We start from the raw sequence: 17,510 nt of genomic DNA on the forward strand, positions 1-17,510 counted from the left end.
AAACATTTGTATTCATGAGTAAGATCGTATTAGTCTGGGTTTTAAATTTTTTTTTTCTTATGGATGCTACTGAAGTTGGGGGTGCCCCATTGCCACATCACACCGCAAGAAATAATCTTTATTCAAATAAACTTAATACAAGCACTTTTGAATAGTCATATTTTTTATTCTACCACTCATTCAGGACGCAGATTCATCACAAGAAGATTGAACAAGAAACTTGTGTGTTGCTCTTTTGAATAGATTTTTTTTATATACACTTGCGTGCAAAGGTATGGAATAATCTTGAATTTGATTCCGCGCTGACCTTTCAAATGATACAATTTCTATAATTCTTAACTAGTTATTACTTATTACTCAAGATCGCGCGGAATTAATTCCAAGTAAGTGTATCACAAGTGTACCACAGATAATATAATATTACATAGTGATACTATACTTTTGCTAGCGAGTGTATATAAATAAGCACTGCACAGCTGACAAAGCAAGCTGTTTAACGCCAGAACAAGTTTAATCTTCAGTTCAGTAGGTTAAGTACTACATATATCTACATGTATTCTAAGTACTTATTCATAAGTTTATGTCTATTTATTATACAAATAAAAAATACATATAAAATACGTCAATACAAATTATCATAAGTACAAAGTGCAAGTTTCTCTCTCATTCTGCTTGTCACTAAGAGTTGATAGTTGTTATCTTATGTAGTTAGGTACACAGTACAAACATTACCTATGTATGTAATGTATGTATACACTAGCTCTGCCCGCGATTTCGCGTGGATATCAATCACTATCGCGATTAAAGGTTAGTGAGTCAATCAAAAGTTATATAGTTATACCACAGATAATATAATATTACATAGTTATACTGTCGCGGACATTTTTTTAGATCATTTAAAGAGGAATAATTCTTTCCTACATATATTAACTAACTAACGCAAGCCCTCAGCTATGTAATATTATGTTATCTGTGCCTCAGCTTTCGTTGCGTGCGCTGCGTAAACGGTTATGAACAATTTTCCCCGTTTTTGCAACATTTTTCACTGATGCTTCGCTTCTATTGGTCGTAGCGTAATGTTATATAGCTTAAAACCTTTCTTGACAAATGGACTATACAACACAAAAAGAATTTTTCAATTCGAACCAGTAGTTCCTGAGATTAGCGCGTTCAAACAAACAAACTCTTCAGCTTTGTAATATTATTATACATACATACATAAGTGCATAGTGTTAATAATGCCAATCAAGTTCAATCTAGTTGACTTTGAAGTACAATGCAAATACATACGTACCAATTAATGAATCAATACCTCTACTTCGTAAACAAACAGACATACCATCAGGACTGTTATCTGAGATGGAGTGGCCAGAGATACTTTTTTTTATGGATCATAATGCGCTATTGGTATATGCTGGTGGAGCACCAGAGAAGGATGATAAGATGAACATGATGTCAGGTCAGGTAGCCCATCGTGATAAATTGACCTGGAATTTATCATTGTGATTTCCAGGAGGAACCGCTTGGAGGTCAACTTGACATGGTCATTGCTAACAATGGGGTCAAGTAATATCAGTCCACATTACTAACAATTCCCTTCCCCCAGCCAGAGACATTGTCGATAAAAATATAAAGGCATTTTTTTTTGTCAAAAAATAAATCTGGCCAATTTGAACTCACGACATAGGCGTAATTCAAGCTAGCAAATCACTGGGCCACTACGCTATGAAGACTGACGCTATACTATATTGTGTATGTATGTAATTGTTATAGAGCAAGAGCCCACGACGGCCAGACATACGTCATATTAGTAAACGTGAAAGTTCTTGTATGTGTGTCCCTAACACAGATAAGAACGATCCCCAAACATGAAACCTGGATCGTGGTCCCTTTAGCAGGTAACAGGTAACAAAGGTGTAAAAAATTTCATATCAAATTCGTTTTTTAAAAAACTCCATATTTTCATATATTGTTCGTAGCATTATTATAACTTGCGCTGCTCATTGCCAGACACGTAGTGTGGTTCCAACCCCCCGCCGGACCCCCCTAAACTATACTATTTTAGAAATAAACTTACGTCATTTTAATAAAGCTGAACTTTATATATATTATTGAGAGAACTATTAAACTGAGTTTCCTAAATTGCCAGACAGTTTTCTTGGTTCCTTATCCTACCAGACTTATTGAAACCGTATATTGGGTAACATCGGCGCGGCGGCGTATACAATTTCATATCAAATTCGTTATTTTAAGATGCTCCATTTTTTCACATATTGCTCGTAACAGTATTATAACTTGCTCTGCTCATTGCCAGACCCTTATTGTGGTTCCAACCCCCCGCCGGACCCCCCTAAACTATACTATTTTATAAAATAAACATACGTTATTTAAATAAAGCTGAACTTTATATATATTATTGAGAGAACTATTAATCTGAGTTTCCTAAATTGCCTAATTTGTAAATATGAAATAATTTGTAAATATGGAAAGTGTTTATTTGCCCGTTTGTTTGTTACCTTTCCACGACTAAACGGCTGAACGTAACAAAACTGTATCATGATAACTAACATATTATATCATATGATATAACATCTTTTATCTCAAACAATACAAACGGAGTCGGAGCTAACAGCTAGTGTAAAATACTGTGATTAACAAATAGCGCCATGACTACAAGATACCTACAGCTATCACAAATAATCAACCAACCACACGTGATCGTAAGCCGGTTGCGGACAGTCGCGGTACGTGGGTGGCGCTGTTTTTGTTTTCATTCCACTGTTATAACCTCAAAATATAAAAAATATGTCAGTAGCTGTAAACAAAGGTGAGTTATTAATAAATATGTACTATTTAAATTCCTTATAAATATATTATATCCACAAATGTAATAAACTTCGGAATAATACTTGTCAATTCGTATATTAACATCTAATCTTATCTGACTAATATTATAACCGCGAAATTTTGTGAGTCTGGATTGATAAATCACTTAAAAACTAGTGAACGGATTTTGATGAAACTTTACAATAATATAGTTTATAGATCAGAATAAGACATAGGCTATAAATTTTAAGTGGGTGAAACTACGGGGACAGCTATTTAGTTAAAATGACATGGGAGTCGATATCTAAATAATTAGATAGATACATAACTTAATAACAGAAGAAAAATAACTTATTTATATGATGATGATGAATATTATTTGTGTTCTGTGGGTTTAGTCTATTGCTATGTGACATACGTACTATGTTATCATATGTTTAGTTTATCTATTTGATCAACAAGTTATTCCAATAACAGTTCAATGTCCAGTTGAATTAGAGCGAGAATGCAATACAGCTGATTCACTCGTCCGACTTGACTTGCAAACAACATCTAGGTGTATAAATAGAAATAATGTTTATTCATAAAAGTGCCTCTTTAATCATTATTTCATGATTCGCACGCCACATTCATAATGCAGTATCAGCTGGGAATAGACAAGAGGATTGTAAAAATATTTATAGCTCTTTTACACTATGTAATGTTATGTTATCTGTGTTTAGAATAACCACCTTATTAACAACTAAAATCTACCATAAACACTCCCCTCTGGTCGATCCCCCGTCCAACTCAACGGGGACCGATGTTACGACAACCGAGGTTCGAATCCCTAGTGGTGCCCTCAGACTAAAGTCGTATACGTCAGGCGGGAGTTGGCCTTCAGCCGCTCCATAAGTCCTTCCGCGGGTTTGGAGTGCCATCTGCACTCGCCCCCTATCGTCCGGTGAAGCTATAAAGGCCAGCTGCGGCCAACAGCATTAGAGTAGTGCGAAAAAAAACAAACTATTACATTTTAGTTCGATTCTGATTAATTCCCTATTAATCAGAATCGATAATAATAAAAATCATGGACTATTAACACAGCGCCAACTAGTCACAGGCTAGGCAGAGCTTGTGTTATGGGTACTAGACAACTAATATAAATACATACTTATATACATTTTAATAATACATAGAAAACACACAGACCGATACAAACAATCATACTCTAAATAAAAATGTATGTACCCTGCGTGAAATCGAACCCGCTACCATCGGAATGCTAAACCGTTAGACTACTGTCGCCATTACCCGCATGGATAATACACCGGAATATCCTAATGGTATACTCTGGGGCACCAGTTGGGGATAAGGATGAAGTCAGGTCGTAATTATGGTGGTCCCAGAGGAACGCGTACCGACTGTAGGTCGATCTAATATACTCCAAGCCAAGGTGCCATGATTCCCCTTTCTTTCAAGCCAAGCCAAGCTCTACAAGCTGAAACGAAACGCCTCTACACTTCCTATGTGGTTGTAGCCCACTCATGCATAAACGAAATATCTCCTTTGGAAAGTATACACTCTATATCACCCTGAGGAGATAAAAACCATCGCTCCTAAGAATAACCTTCAATTCTTGTCCCTAACGGGTCTAGGTAGCGAACTCTGAAAAAGGGCGAGCACAATAGATCTATGTAGGTCGCAGTGCTACAGGTCTAAAGCACCTGACAGTAGCCCAACCCCATTGTAGCGTGGTGGTTATCACCTTTTTTTTCGGACTACTCTAATGCTGTTGGCCGCAGCTGGCCTTTACAGCTTCACCGGACGTTATGGGGCGAGTGCAGATAGCACTCCAAACCCGCGGAAGGACTTATGGAGCGGCTGAAGGCCAACTCCTGCCTGACGGATACGACTTTAGTCTGAGGGCACCACTAGGGGTTCGAACCTCGGCTCAGGCCGTCGTAATTTCGATCCCCGTTCGAATTGGACGGGGGAAAAATTACCACTGTAACGTTATATATGATGTGATGAGGTGTCGCTACATAATATATTGTTTATTGTAGTATGTATGTAGTGAGTATACAGGTGGAATAATTGTACTATTTATTGTACATTAATAATAATAAATAATAATAATAATAATCTTAGGACAATTCACACAGTGCCGTTTAGACCCAAGTTAAGCTAGCTAAAGCTTGTATTGTGGGTACTAGATAACTGATACAAATACATAGATATTTTTTTTTGGTAATTACATACATATTATACATAGAAAACACCCAGACCGATACAAACAATCATACTCATGAATACAAATGTTTGTGCCGTGCGAGGAATCGAACCCGCGACCATCGGTCGTAAAGCGGTGTACTAGACCGCTGGACCACCGAGTTCGTCAAACAAGTACATTAGTAAGTTTATTTGGTAGTGTTATGTATATATCTTATATATAAAATTCTCGTGTCACAGTTTTCGTTCCCATACTCCTCCGAAACGGCTTGACCGATTCTCATTAAATTCTGTGAGCGTTTTGAGTAGGTCTGAGAATCGGCCAACATCTATTTTTCATCCTCCTAAATGTTAGGGGTAGTCCACCTGTAATTTTTTTTTTATTTTAAGGCAAAACAACGTTTTCCGTGACAGCTAGTGTTGAATGAACATAGAGGTTCATATACATAATTGTATTTGAGTAATAAATTCTGTCATTGTTAAAAAATATATATTGATAGATTAAAAGTTACGTTTAACATCATGTTCGTATTTTATTAAGAATATCCATTAAAAATCTAGATCATTTCACTCGGAATATCTCCCAATTCAACAGGTTATGGGCTAATAACTACAAATAATATAAAATATATTAATATTTACATAAAATATAATAATTAAAATTAAAAACATTAAAAATGGCGAGATCGGGTAATAGTAATGAAGACCACATAACAAGACTAGTAGATAATGAATCGTATAATATCTGGAAGTTCGAGATAAAAATAATACTAAAAGCCAAAGGATTATTTGAAATAATAGCAAGCAATAATGAATTGAAAAAAGATGGCGACTGGGAAAGAAAAGATGCTCAAGCTCAGGCTATTATAATTACATCTATTGATAAAAAACATGTACAACATTTATTAAATTGTGAAAATGCAAAAGACATGTTCGACAATCTCTGTAGTTTATATGATGGTTCAGAAGAACGTAATAAATGTCAAATCTTACAAGAATTCTTCAACTATAAATATCGACCTAGTTATAACATTAATGAATATCTGTCAGAAATAGAAAATCTCACTTTTAGACTAAAAAAACTTGGACAAAAATTGGATGACGAAGTTGTAACATCAAAAATATTAAGTTCATTACCAGACAACTATTCATATTTTATTACTGCATGGGAATCAACACAAACAGATGAAAAGACCCTTAAAAACCTAAAAAGTCGACTTTTAACGGAAGAAAATAGGCTGAATAAAACTGAATATATGAATACAACTGCTACTGCTTTTAAGACGCAGAAAGTTGTAAAATGTCTAAATTGTAATCGCATGGGTCATAATGCGAAGCAATGTAGAACAAAACCATGTTCTATTTGTAAAAAGACAAATCACATAGAAGCTAATTGCTATTTTCGGAAATACCACATTCAAAAGAAGAACAACTATAGTACAGATAAAAAACAATTTGTAAATAAATATCAAAAGGATAACAAACACGTTACCTTTCTATCTAAAGAAATGTCAAATGACCAGAAAAACATACAATTTATAGTGGATTCGGGTTGTTCAATTCACATGATAAACAACCGAGATACACTACATGATTTTCAAGAAATTCAATCTGAGATCAGTGTTGCTAAACATGATGAAACTATGATGGCACGGGGTCAAGGTAAAATAATTGGTCGAAATATAATACTGCAAAAAGTTTTGTTCGTACCCAGTTTAACTCAAAATCTCCTATCTGTAAACAATATAACAAATAATGGCGGTGAAGTGAATTTCTCAGATCAGTCTGTAATTATTACTAAAGATTCTGAAGCAATCCTACACGGTAAAAGAACAGCAGAAGGATTATATGTCATAAATTTAGAAACATTTATTGACAGAAAAGATATGTCACTATATACAACAAAGAAAGACAACACAAGTATGTGGCATTTTAAAATGGGACATCCGTCAAATGAATCTTTGTTAAAATTATCAAAATTGGCAACTGGTATAAACATAGATGAAAAATTTTTAACCAACTTTAAATGTGAAATTTGTATTATGGCGAAACAAACTCGAAAACCATTTTATTCTAGAAATAAAGCTACTAGAAAGTTAGAAATTATTCATACTGATGTGTGTAGTATCGAAGATGAAACTTGGGATGGTAAGAAATATTTTATGACTGTACTTGATGATTTTACACATTTCGTAAAAACCTATTTAATGAGAAATAAGTATGAAGTGTCACAACTCCTGAAAGATTATATTAACGAAGTTGAACGTGAAACAGAGAATAAAGTCAGTACTATAAGATGTGATAATGGTGGTGAGTACACCAATAATGATCTTAAAATCTGGTGTCAGAGAAAAGGGATAAAACTAGATTACACTATTCACCATACACCTCAGTTAAATGGAAAAGCTGAAAGGTTAAATCGAAGCATTATGGAAAAAGCTCGTACTTTATTATTCCAATCTGGACTTAAAAATGAAATGTGGGGTGAGGCCGTTTTAGTGGCTACATACCTACTTAATAGATTACCTACAGTTGGAATGGATATTACACCATATGAAGAATGGACAAATAAAAAACCAAATCTTAAATATGTCGAATGTTTTGGCAGTACAGCATATGTAAAAAAACTTGGTTATTTAAAGAAACTTGAACCTAGAAGCAAAAAATTAATAATGGTTGGATATGCTCCTACTGGATATAGATTGTGGTCGGAAGAGAAAAGAAAAATTTATGTAGAGAGAGATGTAATTTTTCATAATGATGTTAATGAAATAGCCAATGATTTTGATATGAATATAAATAAGGAAAAACATAATAATACACCTTTGTTAATGGATTGCCAAAATGACAATGTAGAAATTAAAAACTTTAATGATACGGTAGAGATGGTACGTATGAATGATATGTATGAACAATATAAAGAACAGTCACAAGACATACAAACAAATTTTTTACAGAATACTCCATGTTGTTCAAACAATAATAATATTATAGAAGAAGATGATACTTTACTAGGTAGAGGAAAAAGAGAAAAGAAACGAAATATACATCCAGATTTCGTATATTTAACATACAAAGAAGCAATATCTGGAGATGATAAATTAAAATGGAAAAAAGCTATAGCAGATGAAATGCAATCATTAGAGCAAAATAATACGTGGAATGTAATAGATGTGGAAGAAGTAAAAAAATAAAAATATACTAACGGCAAAATGGGTATTTACAATTAAGGAAAGTGGTCGCTATAAGGCTAGATTAGTAGTAAAAGGTTGTCAACAAAAAGAAGGAATCGACTATACGGAAACGTACAGTCCAGTAATAAATACAAGTACATTAAGAGCAATGTTTGCTATTGCTGCATATAAAAATTACAATATTATGCAATTTGACATTAAAACAGCTTTTTTATATGGAGAGTTATTGGAAGATATATACATGAAGTTACCAGAGGGTTATGAAGAAAAATATGTAAAATTAAAAAAATCACTCTATGGCTTAAAACAAGCACCATTAAAATGGAACGAGAGATTTACATCATATTTAAAAAATAAAGGATTGTTACCTATAAAAGCTGATCAATGTTTGTTTAAAAATGAATCACTTATATTGGGTATTTATGTAGACGATGGAATACTCATGGGAAAAGATAAAAAAGAAATGGAGAAGTTAATAAAAGAGCTGGAAAATGAATTTGAAATGACGTTGAATACAGAACCTAGTTTATTTCTAGGAATAGAAATTAATAAAAATGAAAATAATCATATTACATTAACACAAGAAAATTACATTAACAAAATAATAAATAAATTTGAAATGAAAGATGCTAAAAGTACTCCAATACCAATATGCATCGGAGCAAACAAAATAGAGACAGAAGATGAAGAAATAGATTTTAATAATTCGTATTTTCCTTACAGAGAACTTATAGGGTCGCTATTATATGTTGCTAATAAAACTCGTCCTGATATAGCATTTGCGGTTAATTTTTGTAGTAGACGAGTGGAAAAACCAACAAAGCAAAATGTCATTAATGGAAAACGAATATTAAGGTACCTGCTAGGGACATCAAATTCAGGTATTAAATTTTATAACAGTAATCTGCATTTAGAAGCTTATTGTGATGCTGATTATGCTAATGATCCACATACAAGAAAGAGCACAACAGGCTATATAATCTTTCTATGTGGAGGTCCTATTACATGGTCATCAAGACAACAGCCCATAGTTGCCATGTCATCATCGGAATCCGAATATATAGCTGCTGCAGATTGTTGCCGGGAGTTAATGTACCTAAAAAACTTAATTAGTGAGGTAGTAAATGAAGAAGTTAATGCAACGCTTTATGTAGATAATCAAAGTACAATTCATTTAATTAACAACGGTATTATGAACAGAAGATCAAAGCACATCGATGTCAGATATCATTATATACACGAAAAAGTCAGTGAAGGACTTTTAAAAATAAAATATTGCCCCTCTGAGCATCAAATTGCTGATATTCTGACGAAGCCTCTTGGAAATGTAAAATTTTCTTATTTAAAGTCTTATATTATTTCTTAGTTTATAAAACAAAATTAAGGGGGCAACTATACAAGTAATTTTATTTTATTTTAAGACAGAAGTTTTGTTTTAATTTGTTTATTGTAATAGTTATAGTTTAGTGAGTAAGTAATATTAATATTTTTTTTTAAAGTAGTTTTCTTAAAATGTTTAGTGGTGTTCTTAATTACTTAGTTCTTAAATACATGTTAAATTAAAATACAATTAAGGGGGCATGTTGAATGAACATAGAGGTTCATATACATAATTGTATTTGAGTAATAAATTCTGTCATTGTTAAAAAATATATATTGATAGATTAAAAGTTACGTTTAACATCATGTTCGTATTTTATTAAGAATATCCATTAAAAATCTAGATCATTTCACTCGGAATATCTCCCAATTCAACAGCTAGTACGTACATAAATATATTGTATAGGTAGCGCGCATGCGTAGCTGCGCGCGCAACTTATATATGTCACTTTCTTGTCTCATATAAAATTAAATTAGATAAACGTTTGCTTTATTCTAAAATAAAATTAGCCTAAGTTACTCCTTATTACATCAACTACCTGCCAAAAATAGTCGCGTCAACATCGGTCCAGCCATTTCAGAGATTAGACGGATCAAACAGACAGACAGATAGTAAATATTTTATTTTTGTGTATGTACCGTATTTATATTCAGATGCATGTAGTAAAAAACGGTTATTTCAATATTACAAACAGACACTCCAATTCTACTTACATGTATAGATTTCGTCGGTTAAATAGAAAATAATTTTTAGATAAGCATTTAAAGGTTTTAGATTTAGTTAAATTATTTTTAAAGTTTTAATTTACACAGAAGTATTATATATAATTTTAAAAGTATTTAGATAATGATCAAGACGGCGTGGTTAATTTAATCATTACATAGTATAAAACAAAGTCGCTGTTGCTATCTCTACCTATTTATGCTTAAATCTTTAAAACTTCGCAACGGATTTTGAAGCGGTTTTTTTAATAGATAGAGTGATTCAAAAGGAAGGTTTACATGTGTAATACATGCACACCGAGGAAAGTCGGGGCGAGTAGCTAGTTGACTTATAAAAAAAATATATTAGCATTTTGTTATTCAACTGTTGTTTTGGGCCTTTATCACGGCACCCCGTCGAGCGAGGCTTATGCATTTAACTTATCTCGTACCATTATCGCATATTTTAAGATAATATTCAGATTGACAGCACAATAAAAGTAACCGATGCAAAACAACCCACACAATGGTCATAAATAAGGGGGAAAGAGGATTCTTGGTAATGTGGACCATATCAGGTTGACCTCCACGCTGTTCCCTCTGGAAACCATCGTGGTGATGTCTTAGTGAATTTGTCACGATGTGCTAACTGACCTGACGTCATGCTCATCGTATCATCCTTCGCTGATGCGCCGCCAGCGTAATCCGTTAACGCACGAGGGTGCACCATTCCATTATCATCCATAAAAAAAATTGTCACGAATAATAAAGTACTAACATGTTAAAGATTAGGAACTACTATTAAAGACTAGAATTTCTTGTTGCTGTTAATGACGACCTTGGTGGTCTAGCGGTCTAGCACTTTTCGACCGATGGTCGCGGGTTCGATTCCTCGCACGGCACAAATATTTGTATTCATGAGTATGATTGTTTGTATCGGTCTTGGTGTTTTCTATGTATGTATTTAAGAAAATAAAATTATCTATGTATTTGTATCAATTATCTAGATGGCGCTGTGTGAATTATCCTGAGATTATTATTATTAATTATTATAATTATTAATGATAGAAAAATGTAAAGAAGATTATAGCTACCCACAAGTTTCTTGCTCATTCTTCTTGTGATGAGTCTGCGTTCTGAAAATCGAGTTCTGTAGAATAAAACGAATATGACTATTCAAAAGTTATTTTTTTTATAGTACAATCTGCCGCTTCTTTTTTAGCTACGTCCTTTTGGCCTATTTTTTTTTATCCTCTATATGTGTTACATTTTTTTTAATGTTTGTATTAAGTTTATTTGAATAAAGATTATTTCTATTTCTATTATTGCCGCAGGTATATTCGTGGTGGCGGCGAAGCGGACTCCATTTGGACGATTGGGTGGTCTGCTGAAAGACGTCCATCCTTCTGACCTGCTGGCCGTTGCCGCCAAGGATGCCTTCAAAGCCAGCAACATCGCACCGGCTCTAGTAGACAGTGTCAACATTGGACAAGTATATGGAGTGAGTATATATTCGCGTTAATATATTTTTACTAGCTGTCCCGGCAAACGTTGTTTTGCCTTAAAATAAAAAAATTAATTTAGGGGTGGACTACCCCTAACATTTAGGGGGATGAAAAATAGATGTTGGCCGATTCTCAGACCTACTCAATACGTTCACAAAATTTCATGAGAATCGGTCAAGCCGTTTCGGAGGAGTGTGGGAACGAAAACTGTGACACGAGAATTTTATATGTAAGAAGATATGATATAAAAATTGCTACAGACTATTTAAGTATAGAATATAAATAATCTTTATTCAAATAAATTTAGTATAAGAACTTATGAATAGTCATATTGGTTTAAGACACATAGTCTATATTTTAGGTTATTATTATTGTTATTAAATTCAAAGAATAAGAGCTGAGTTTCTTGTCAATGCTTAGCTCGGAAGTAATCCGAACTGACGGTAGATTATGTTAGACCTACAATGAGAGTCACTGGCAGTTTTTATATTATTTTATCCATATTTAAAGTATGAGAGTTCTTTTTATAGATTTTGTTTCATAACACTTCTATCACTGCGCTCTGCTGTAATAAACGTCTATAGAAGCATCTCTCTATTTTCATTCATTTTTACTGATTAAGACCTACATGAATAAATATATATTTTAATTTTATTCAAATTCAAATTCAAAAAGCATTTATTCAAGTAGGACATTTTAGCTGCTCATGAACGTAATTTTTTTTATTATTTTCCCTACCGTCCAGTTCAGTATACAGTTTCAATTGAGATGAACTGGCAAGAAACTCAATTGAAATTCTATTTTAAAGTAAATTTTGTAAAACTTCGAGTTACGAACTTGTTATGTGTATATTTGTTAAGTTCGGCGAAAAAGGACTTGTATCCAGAGCCGTAAAACATATTATTAAAAAAATCAATTTTTTTTACTTAAGTACTTCCTTTATCATCGGAGGCAAAAGGGTTTGTTAGAAATGTGGACTGATGACCTCATTGCTAACAATGTCCTGTGTCCTATGTCAGATTGACCTCCACGCGGTACCATCATTACAAATTCCTGATGAATATGTCTTGATGGGCTAACTGACCTGACATCATACTCATCTTTTCATCCTCCACTGGTGCCCCGCCGGAGTAAACCGTTAGCGCAGGCGGGTGCAACATTCTATTTCCATCAATAAAAAAAAATTAAATTTAAAAACATTGTTGTAGTTGAGTGGTACATCAGACGGTGGCTTGTCGCCACGTCACGCCGCTCTGAAGGCCGGGGTCCCGCAGGAGAAGCCCGCGCTAGGTGTGAACCGACTGTGCGGATCTGGGTTCCAGGCTATTGTGAATAGTACACAGGTAAAACACGTGTGAAAACTAGATGGCACTCTGTGAATTGTCATCTGGCTGCTTCGTTCCTAACAATCCCGTCCTAAAATAATATCTTCATTACAGGATATCCTGACAGGATCGGCTCAGGTGTCACTAGCTGGTGGTACAGAGAATATGTCATTAGTACCATTTGCAGTTAGGAACGTCCGCTTCGGCACCGCGCTCGGTGTTGGCTACCATTTCGAGGATATGCTGACCACCGGATCCCTGGACAGCTATTGCAACTTCACAATGCCGCAGACGGCCGAGAATCTAGCAGAAAAGTATGAACTGAAGAGGAGCGAAGTTGACGAATTTGCGTTACAGTCTCAACAGAAATGGAAAGCCGGTAAGATTTATTGTTTGTTTGACGACCTCGGTGGTCTAGCGGTCTAGCACACCGCTTTACGATGGTCGCGGGTTCGATTCCTCGCACGGCACAAACATTTGTATTGATAAGTATGATTGTTTGTATCGGTTTGGGTGTTTTCTATGTATAATGTGTATGTATTTACGAAAAAAAATATCTATGTACTTGTATCAGTTATCTAGTACCCTTAACACAAGCTTTAGATAGCTTAACTCGGGTCTAGATGGCGCTGTGTGAATTGTCCTGAGATTATTATTATTATTGTTGTTTTGGGGCTATCAGTAAATTTATGTACATCAATTTGAGAATTTTAAACCGTGAAGGGTGAGGAAGGGTGGGGGAAGGAGATATAGTTGTTTAGGAGCCATTTTTAAATTAGCCCCACCAATTTGAGTAATTTTTTAGTCGGTAAGGGCCGCCTTACTACTTCCGATGGTCGCTGGTTCGATTCCTCGCACGGTGTAAAAATTTGTATTCATGAATGATTGTTTGTATCAGTCTGGGTGTTTTCTATGTAAATATTTATAAAAGAAATATGTAATTAAGGACTTGTATCAGTTGCACATGAACATAATCTTTGCTTAGGTTGGAACTAGATGGCGCTGTGGGAATTGTACCAGATCGTCAAAAATGTAAATTGACACATTTTTTATATCGGCCAGATTTGAACCCACGACTTTTTAGGCGTAATTCAAGGTTTTAAACCTCTCGAAGCTCTCCATACGGACTTTAATTATCTTTTAAATTATCACAGCATACGATGCCGGCGTTTTCAATGAAGAAATATCCCCTGTGACTGTAAAAGTGAAGAGACAGGAGGTGGTTCTGAATAAAGATGAGCATCCACGTCCCGACACGGTTATCGATGGACTCAGCAGACTGCCCGTGCTGTTCAGGAAGGGGGGTGTTGTTACAGCTGGAAATTCGTCAGTAGGTTTATTGTTCAATTATAGACTTAGTAAAACAAATTTAATTATGGTTATGGAACCTATTTGTTTAATTCAGGAATACAAAGGAGCAGGTACCGTAAAAAATACTGTAACCAAAAAATATCTAAGTATATATATCAGCTGTCTAGTAGCCATAATACAAGCTCTGCTTAGTTTGGGACTAGATAGCGCTGGTGTGAATTGTCTATAAAAGTATATATATGTATGTATTTGTACTTCTATTTTGTTTAATGTATAATCATGGAATGGTGCACCCGCCTGCGATAACAGTTTACGCTTATCATCCTCCACTGATGCTCCATCAGTGGAGGATGATAAGATGAACATGAGGTCAGATCAGTTAGGCCCAACGTGACAAATTCACCATGAATTTATCACGATGGTTTCCAGGGGGAAGCGCGTGGAGGTCGACCTGACAGGCACATTGCTAATAGGGTCAACAGGGGCAATGTACCATCAGGTCACTCGGAAACCATTGTGATAAATTCTTGGTGAATTTGTCACGATGGGCTACCTGATTGGACCTCATGTTCATCTTATCATCCTCCATTGGTGCCCCGCCAGATTAAACCGTTAGCGCAGGCTGGTGCACCATTCCATTATCATAAAAAAGTAAGGTCAACAGTCCACATTACTAACAATCCCCTGTACTTCTATTGACAGGGAGTTAACGATGGTGCTGGCGCTCTGATCCTGTCCAGCGAGGAGGCTTTGAAGCAACACAGCTTGAAACCGCTGGCGAGGATTTTGGGCTGGTCCTTCGTTGGGGTAGACCCGAGCATAATGGGCATCGGGCCAGTCCCCGCCATACAGAATGTTCTGTCCGTAACGGGACTCAAGCTAAATGACATCGACTTGATTGAGGTGGGTAACTGTTGTATCAAAAACCGAGTCCTGAGCACTTTCGCTGATGTCTATTTTATTTACATAAGTGTGTATAATATTATATTTCTACTCATACGCCACCTACTTTATTTTTTTGGTAATACTCTTTTTCCTAAGGTTGTCTGGGAGAGATTGAATTAGCGATAAGACCACCTTTTGTACTGAGTTATATTTCTTTTTATGTTTTAATTTTGTTAATGTCCTTTCTATGTTTGTCCAAAATATAGTATAAATTAAAATGAATATGTAAACACTCTGCCCTATGCGTATCTATCTACTAACCGCTTGACTGATTGCACAGATGGCGCTAATGTTTGAATTACTCTGTTCAGTTTCTTAATGTTTATTCTGATCTGTGCTCATGTGTCGTTTGTGTTTTTTTTTATTAATTTAACCGAATGGGGTGAGGGCGTGGGCTCTTCCCCCATCCGATATCCTCCGTACGATCCCCCGTCCAAACGTGGATTAAAATGTCGACGGCCTGAGCCGAGTTTCGAACCCCTAGTGGTGCCTTCAGAAAGTCGTATCCGTTGGCGAGAGTTGGCCTTCAGCCGCTCCATAAGTACTGCGGGTTTGGAGTGCCATCTGCACTCGCCCCCTATCGTCCGTTGAAGCTGTAAAGGCCAACTGCGGCCAACACCATAGAGTAGTCCGAAGAGAAACTTGCATTATATATTTTTTATTCTTATAAAAAAATAGATATAGACGAGGTAAAGGCGGATGACATTGAGTCTACCACAGTTTTTGAAGGTAAATTGGATTTTTCAGATCAACGAGGCTTTCGCTGCGCAAACACTGGCCTGCGTGAAGGAACTGGGCCTGGACCGGAGTAAGCTGAACGTGAACGGTGGTGCGATCGCCATCGGCCATCCCGTGGGCGCGTCAGGTGCTAGGATCACCGCTCATTTGACTCACGAACTCAGGTACCAATAAGCATATACTACAACTTGAAAGGGTTAAAGAAAAGAGACATGTAAATATTATTGAGAATAGGCGGGGGGAAAATGTTGGGGCACTTGATACGACACGACGAACTTATCTATACATATAAATAAAATTGGAGTGTCTGTTTGTAATATTGAAATAACCGATTTTTAATACATCCATATGAATACAAATACGGTACATACATCATAATAATATTTTTCTAAATTGTTGTCTGTCTGTCTGTTTGTTCCGGCCAATCTCTGAAACGGCTGGACCGATTTTGACAGGTAGCTGATGTAATAAGGAGTAACTTAGGCTACTTTTATTTTAGAAAAATAAAGATAAATTTCACGCGGACGAAGTCGCGTGTACAGCTAGTTAGTAATATTATCGAAGGACAAATAAATGGAAAGAGAGGAAGAGGAAGACCAAAACACAGTTATATCAAGCAGGTTAAGGAAAAAGTTGGAGTCGTGTCGTATCAACAACTAAAACGATTGATAGAAGATCGTAGAAGGTGGCGGGATCTCCACCGAACCCACTCTTAAATTATGAATGAATGAGTAGTGTAATCTTTTTGCCACGCACAACCACATTGTGGAATCACCTACCAGCAATGGTATTTCCGAAACGACACGATATTGAAACCTTTAAGAAAAGAGCTAAATTGATAACGCACTTGCATTTCCGTTTGTTGCGGTTACTCATGTGCGCTGGTAATCACTTACCATCAAGTAAGCTGCAAACTCGTTTGTCCCCTAAGCTATAATATATATATATAAACACCTCTCTTTTATATATATATATATAATGTTTAATTACAGACGGCGTGGCTTGAAAAGAGGAATAGGATCTGCGTGCATCGGCGGAGGGCAGGGCATCGCCATATTGATCGAGGCTGTGTGATGAACTGCGAATACTGAGAGTGCAGCGAGTTAACTATAGACTGCGATAATCTAAGATTATGTTAACCTGTACTTACTACCTGTATCAGCAACTTCGTCCGCGTGGAACTTAACTTTATTTTTCTAAAATAAAAGTAGCCTAAGTTACTCCTCATTACATTAGCTACCTGCCAAAAAAAGTCGTGTCAAAATCGGTCCAGCCATTTCAGAGGTTAGCAGGAACAAACAGACAGACAAACTATGTATTTTGGTGTATGTACCGTATTTATTCATATGCAGGTAGTGAAAAACGGTTATTTGAAT

The 17,510-nt window shown here is 35.5% G+C and overlaps 1 protein-coding gene across 1 annotated transcript; it reads left to right on the forward strand.

Annotated features, from left to right (window-relative positions):
- Window positions 1-8,847: 8,847 nt before the first annotated feature.
- LOC131842479 (3-ketoacyl-CoA thiolase, mitochondrial-like) lies at window positions 8,848-17,361 on the forward strand. Its single transcript, XM_059191017.1, has 8 exons — window positions 8,848-9,474; window positions 11,617-11,811; window positions 13,024-13,158; window positions 13,255-13,519; window positions 14,295-14,470; window positions 15,154-15,354; window positions 16,144-16,298; window positions 17,127-17,361. Exons 1-8 carry the CDS (start codon window positions 8,848-8,850, stop codon window positions 17,206-17,208), a joined length of 1,836 nt encoding a protein of 611 aa, XP_059047000.1. The 3' UTR covers window positions 17,209-17,361.
- Window positions 17,362-17,510: the final 149 nt, after the last annotated feature.

This window comes from Achroia grisella, unplaced genomic scaffold (genome assembly GCF_030625045.1).
Source record: "Achroia grisella isolate CSIRO2021 unplaced genomic scaffold, CSIRO_AGI_Agris_v1 utg1080, whole genome shotgun sequence".
Lineage (NCBI taxonomy): Eukaryota > Metazoa > Arthropoda > Insecta > Lepidoptera > Pyralidae > Achroia > Achroia grisella.

What these genes read in the sequence shown, in the direction of transcription:
- LOC131842479 (XM_059191017.1), top strand. Translation starts at nt 8,848, where the DNA reads ATGAAAGATGCTAAAAGTACTCCAATACCAATATGCATCGGAGCAAAC. An exon ending in ATCATTATATACACGAAAAA is followed by an intron (nt 9,475 to 11,616) that starts GTCAGTGAAGGA and finishes ATTTGAATAAAG; the next exon opens with ATTATTTCTATTTCTATTAT. An exon ending in ACATTGGACAAGTATATGGA is followed by an intron (nt 11,812 to 13,023) that starts GTGAGTATATAT and finishes ACATTGTTGTAG; the next exon opens with TTGAGTGGTACATCAGACGG.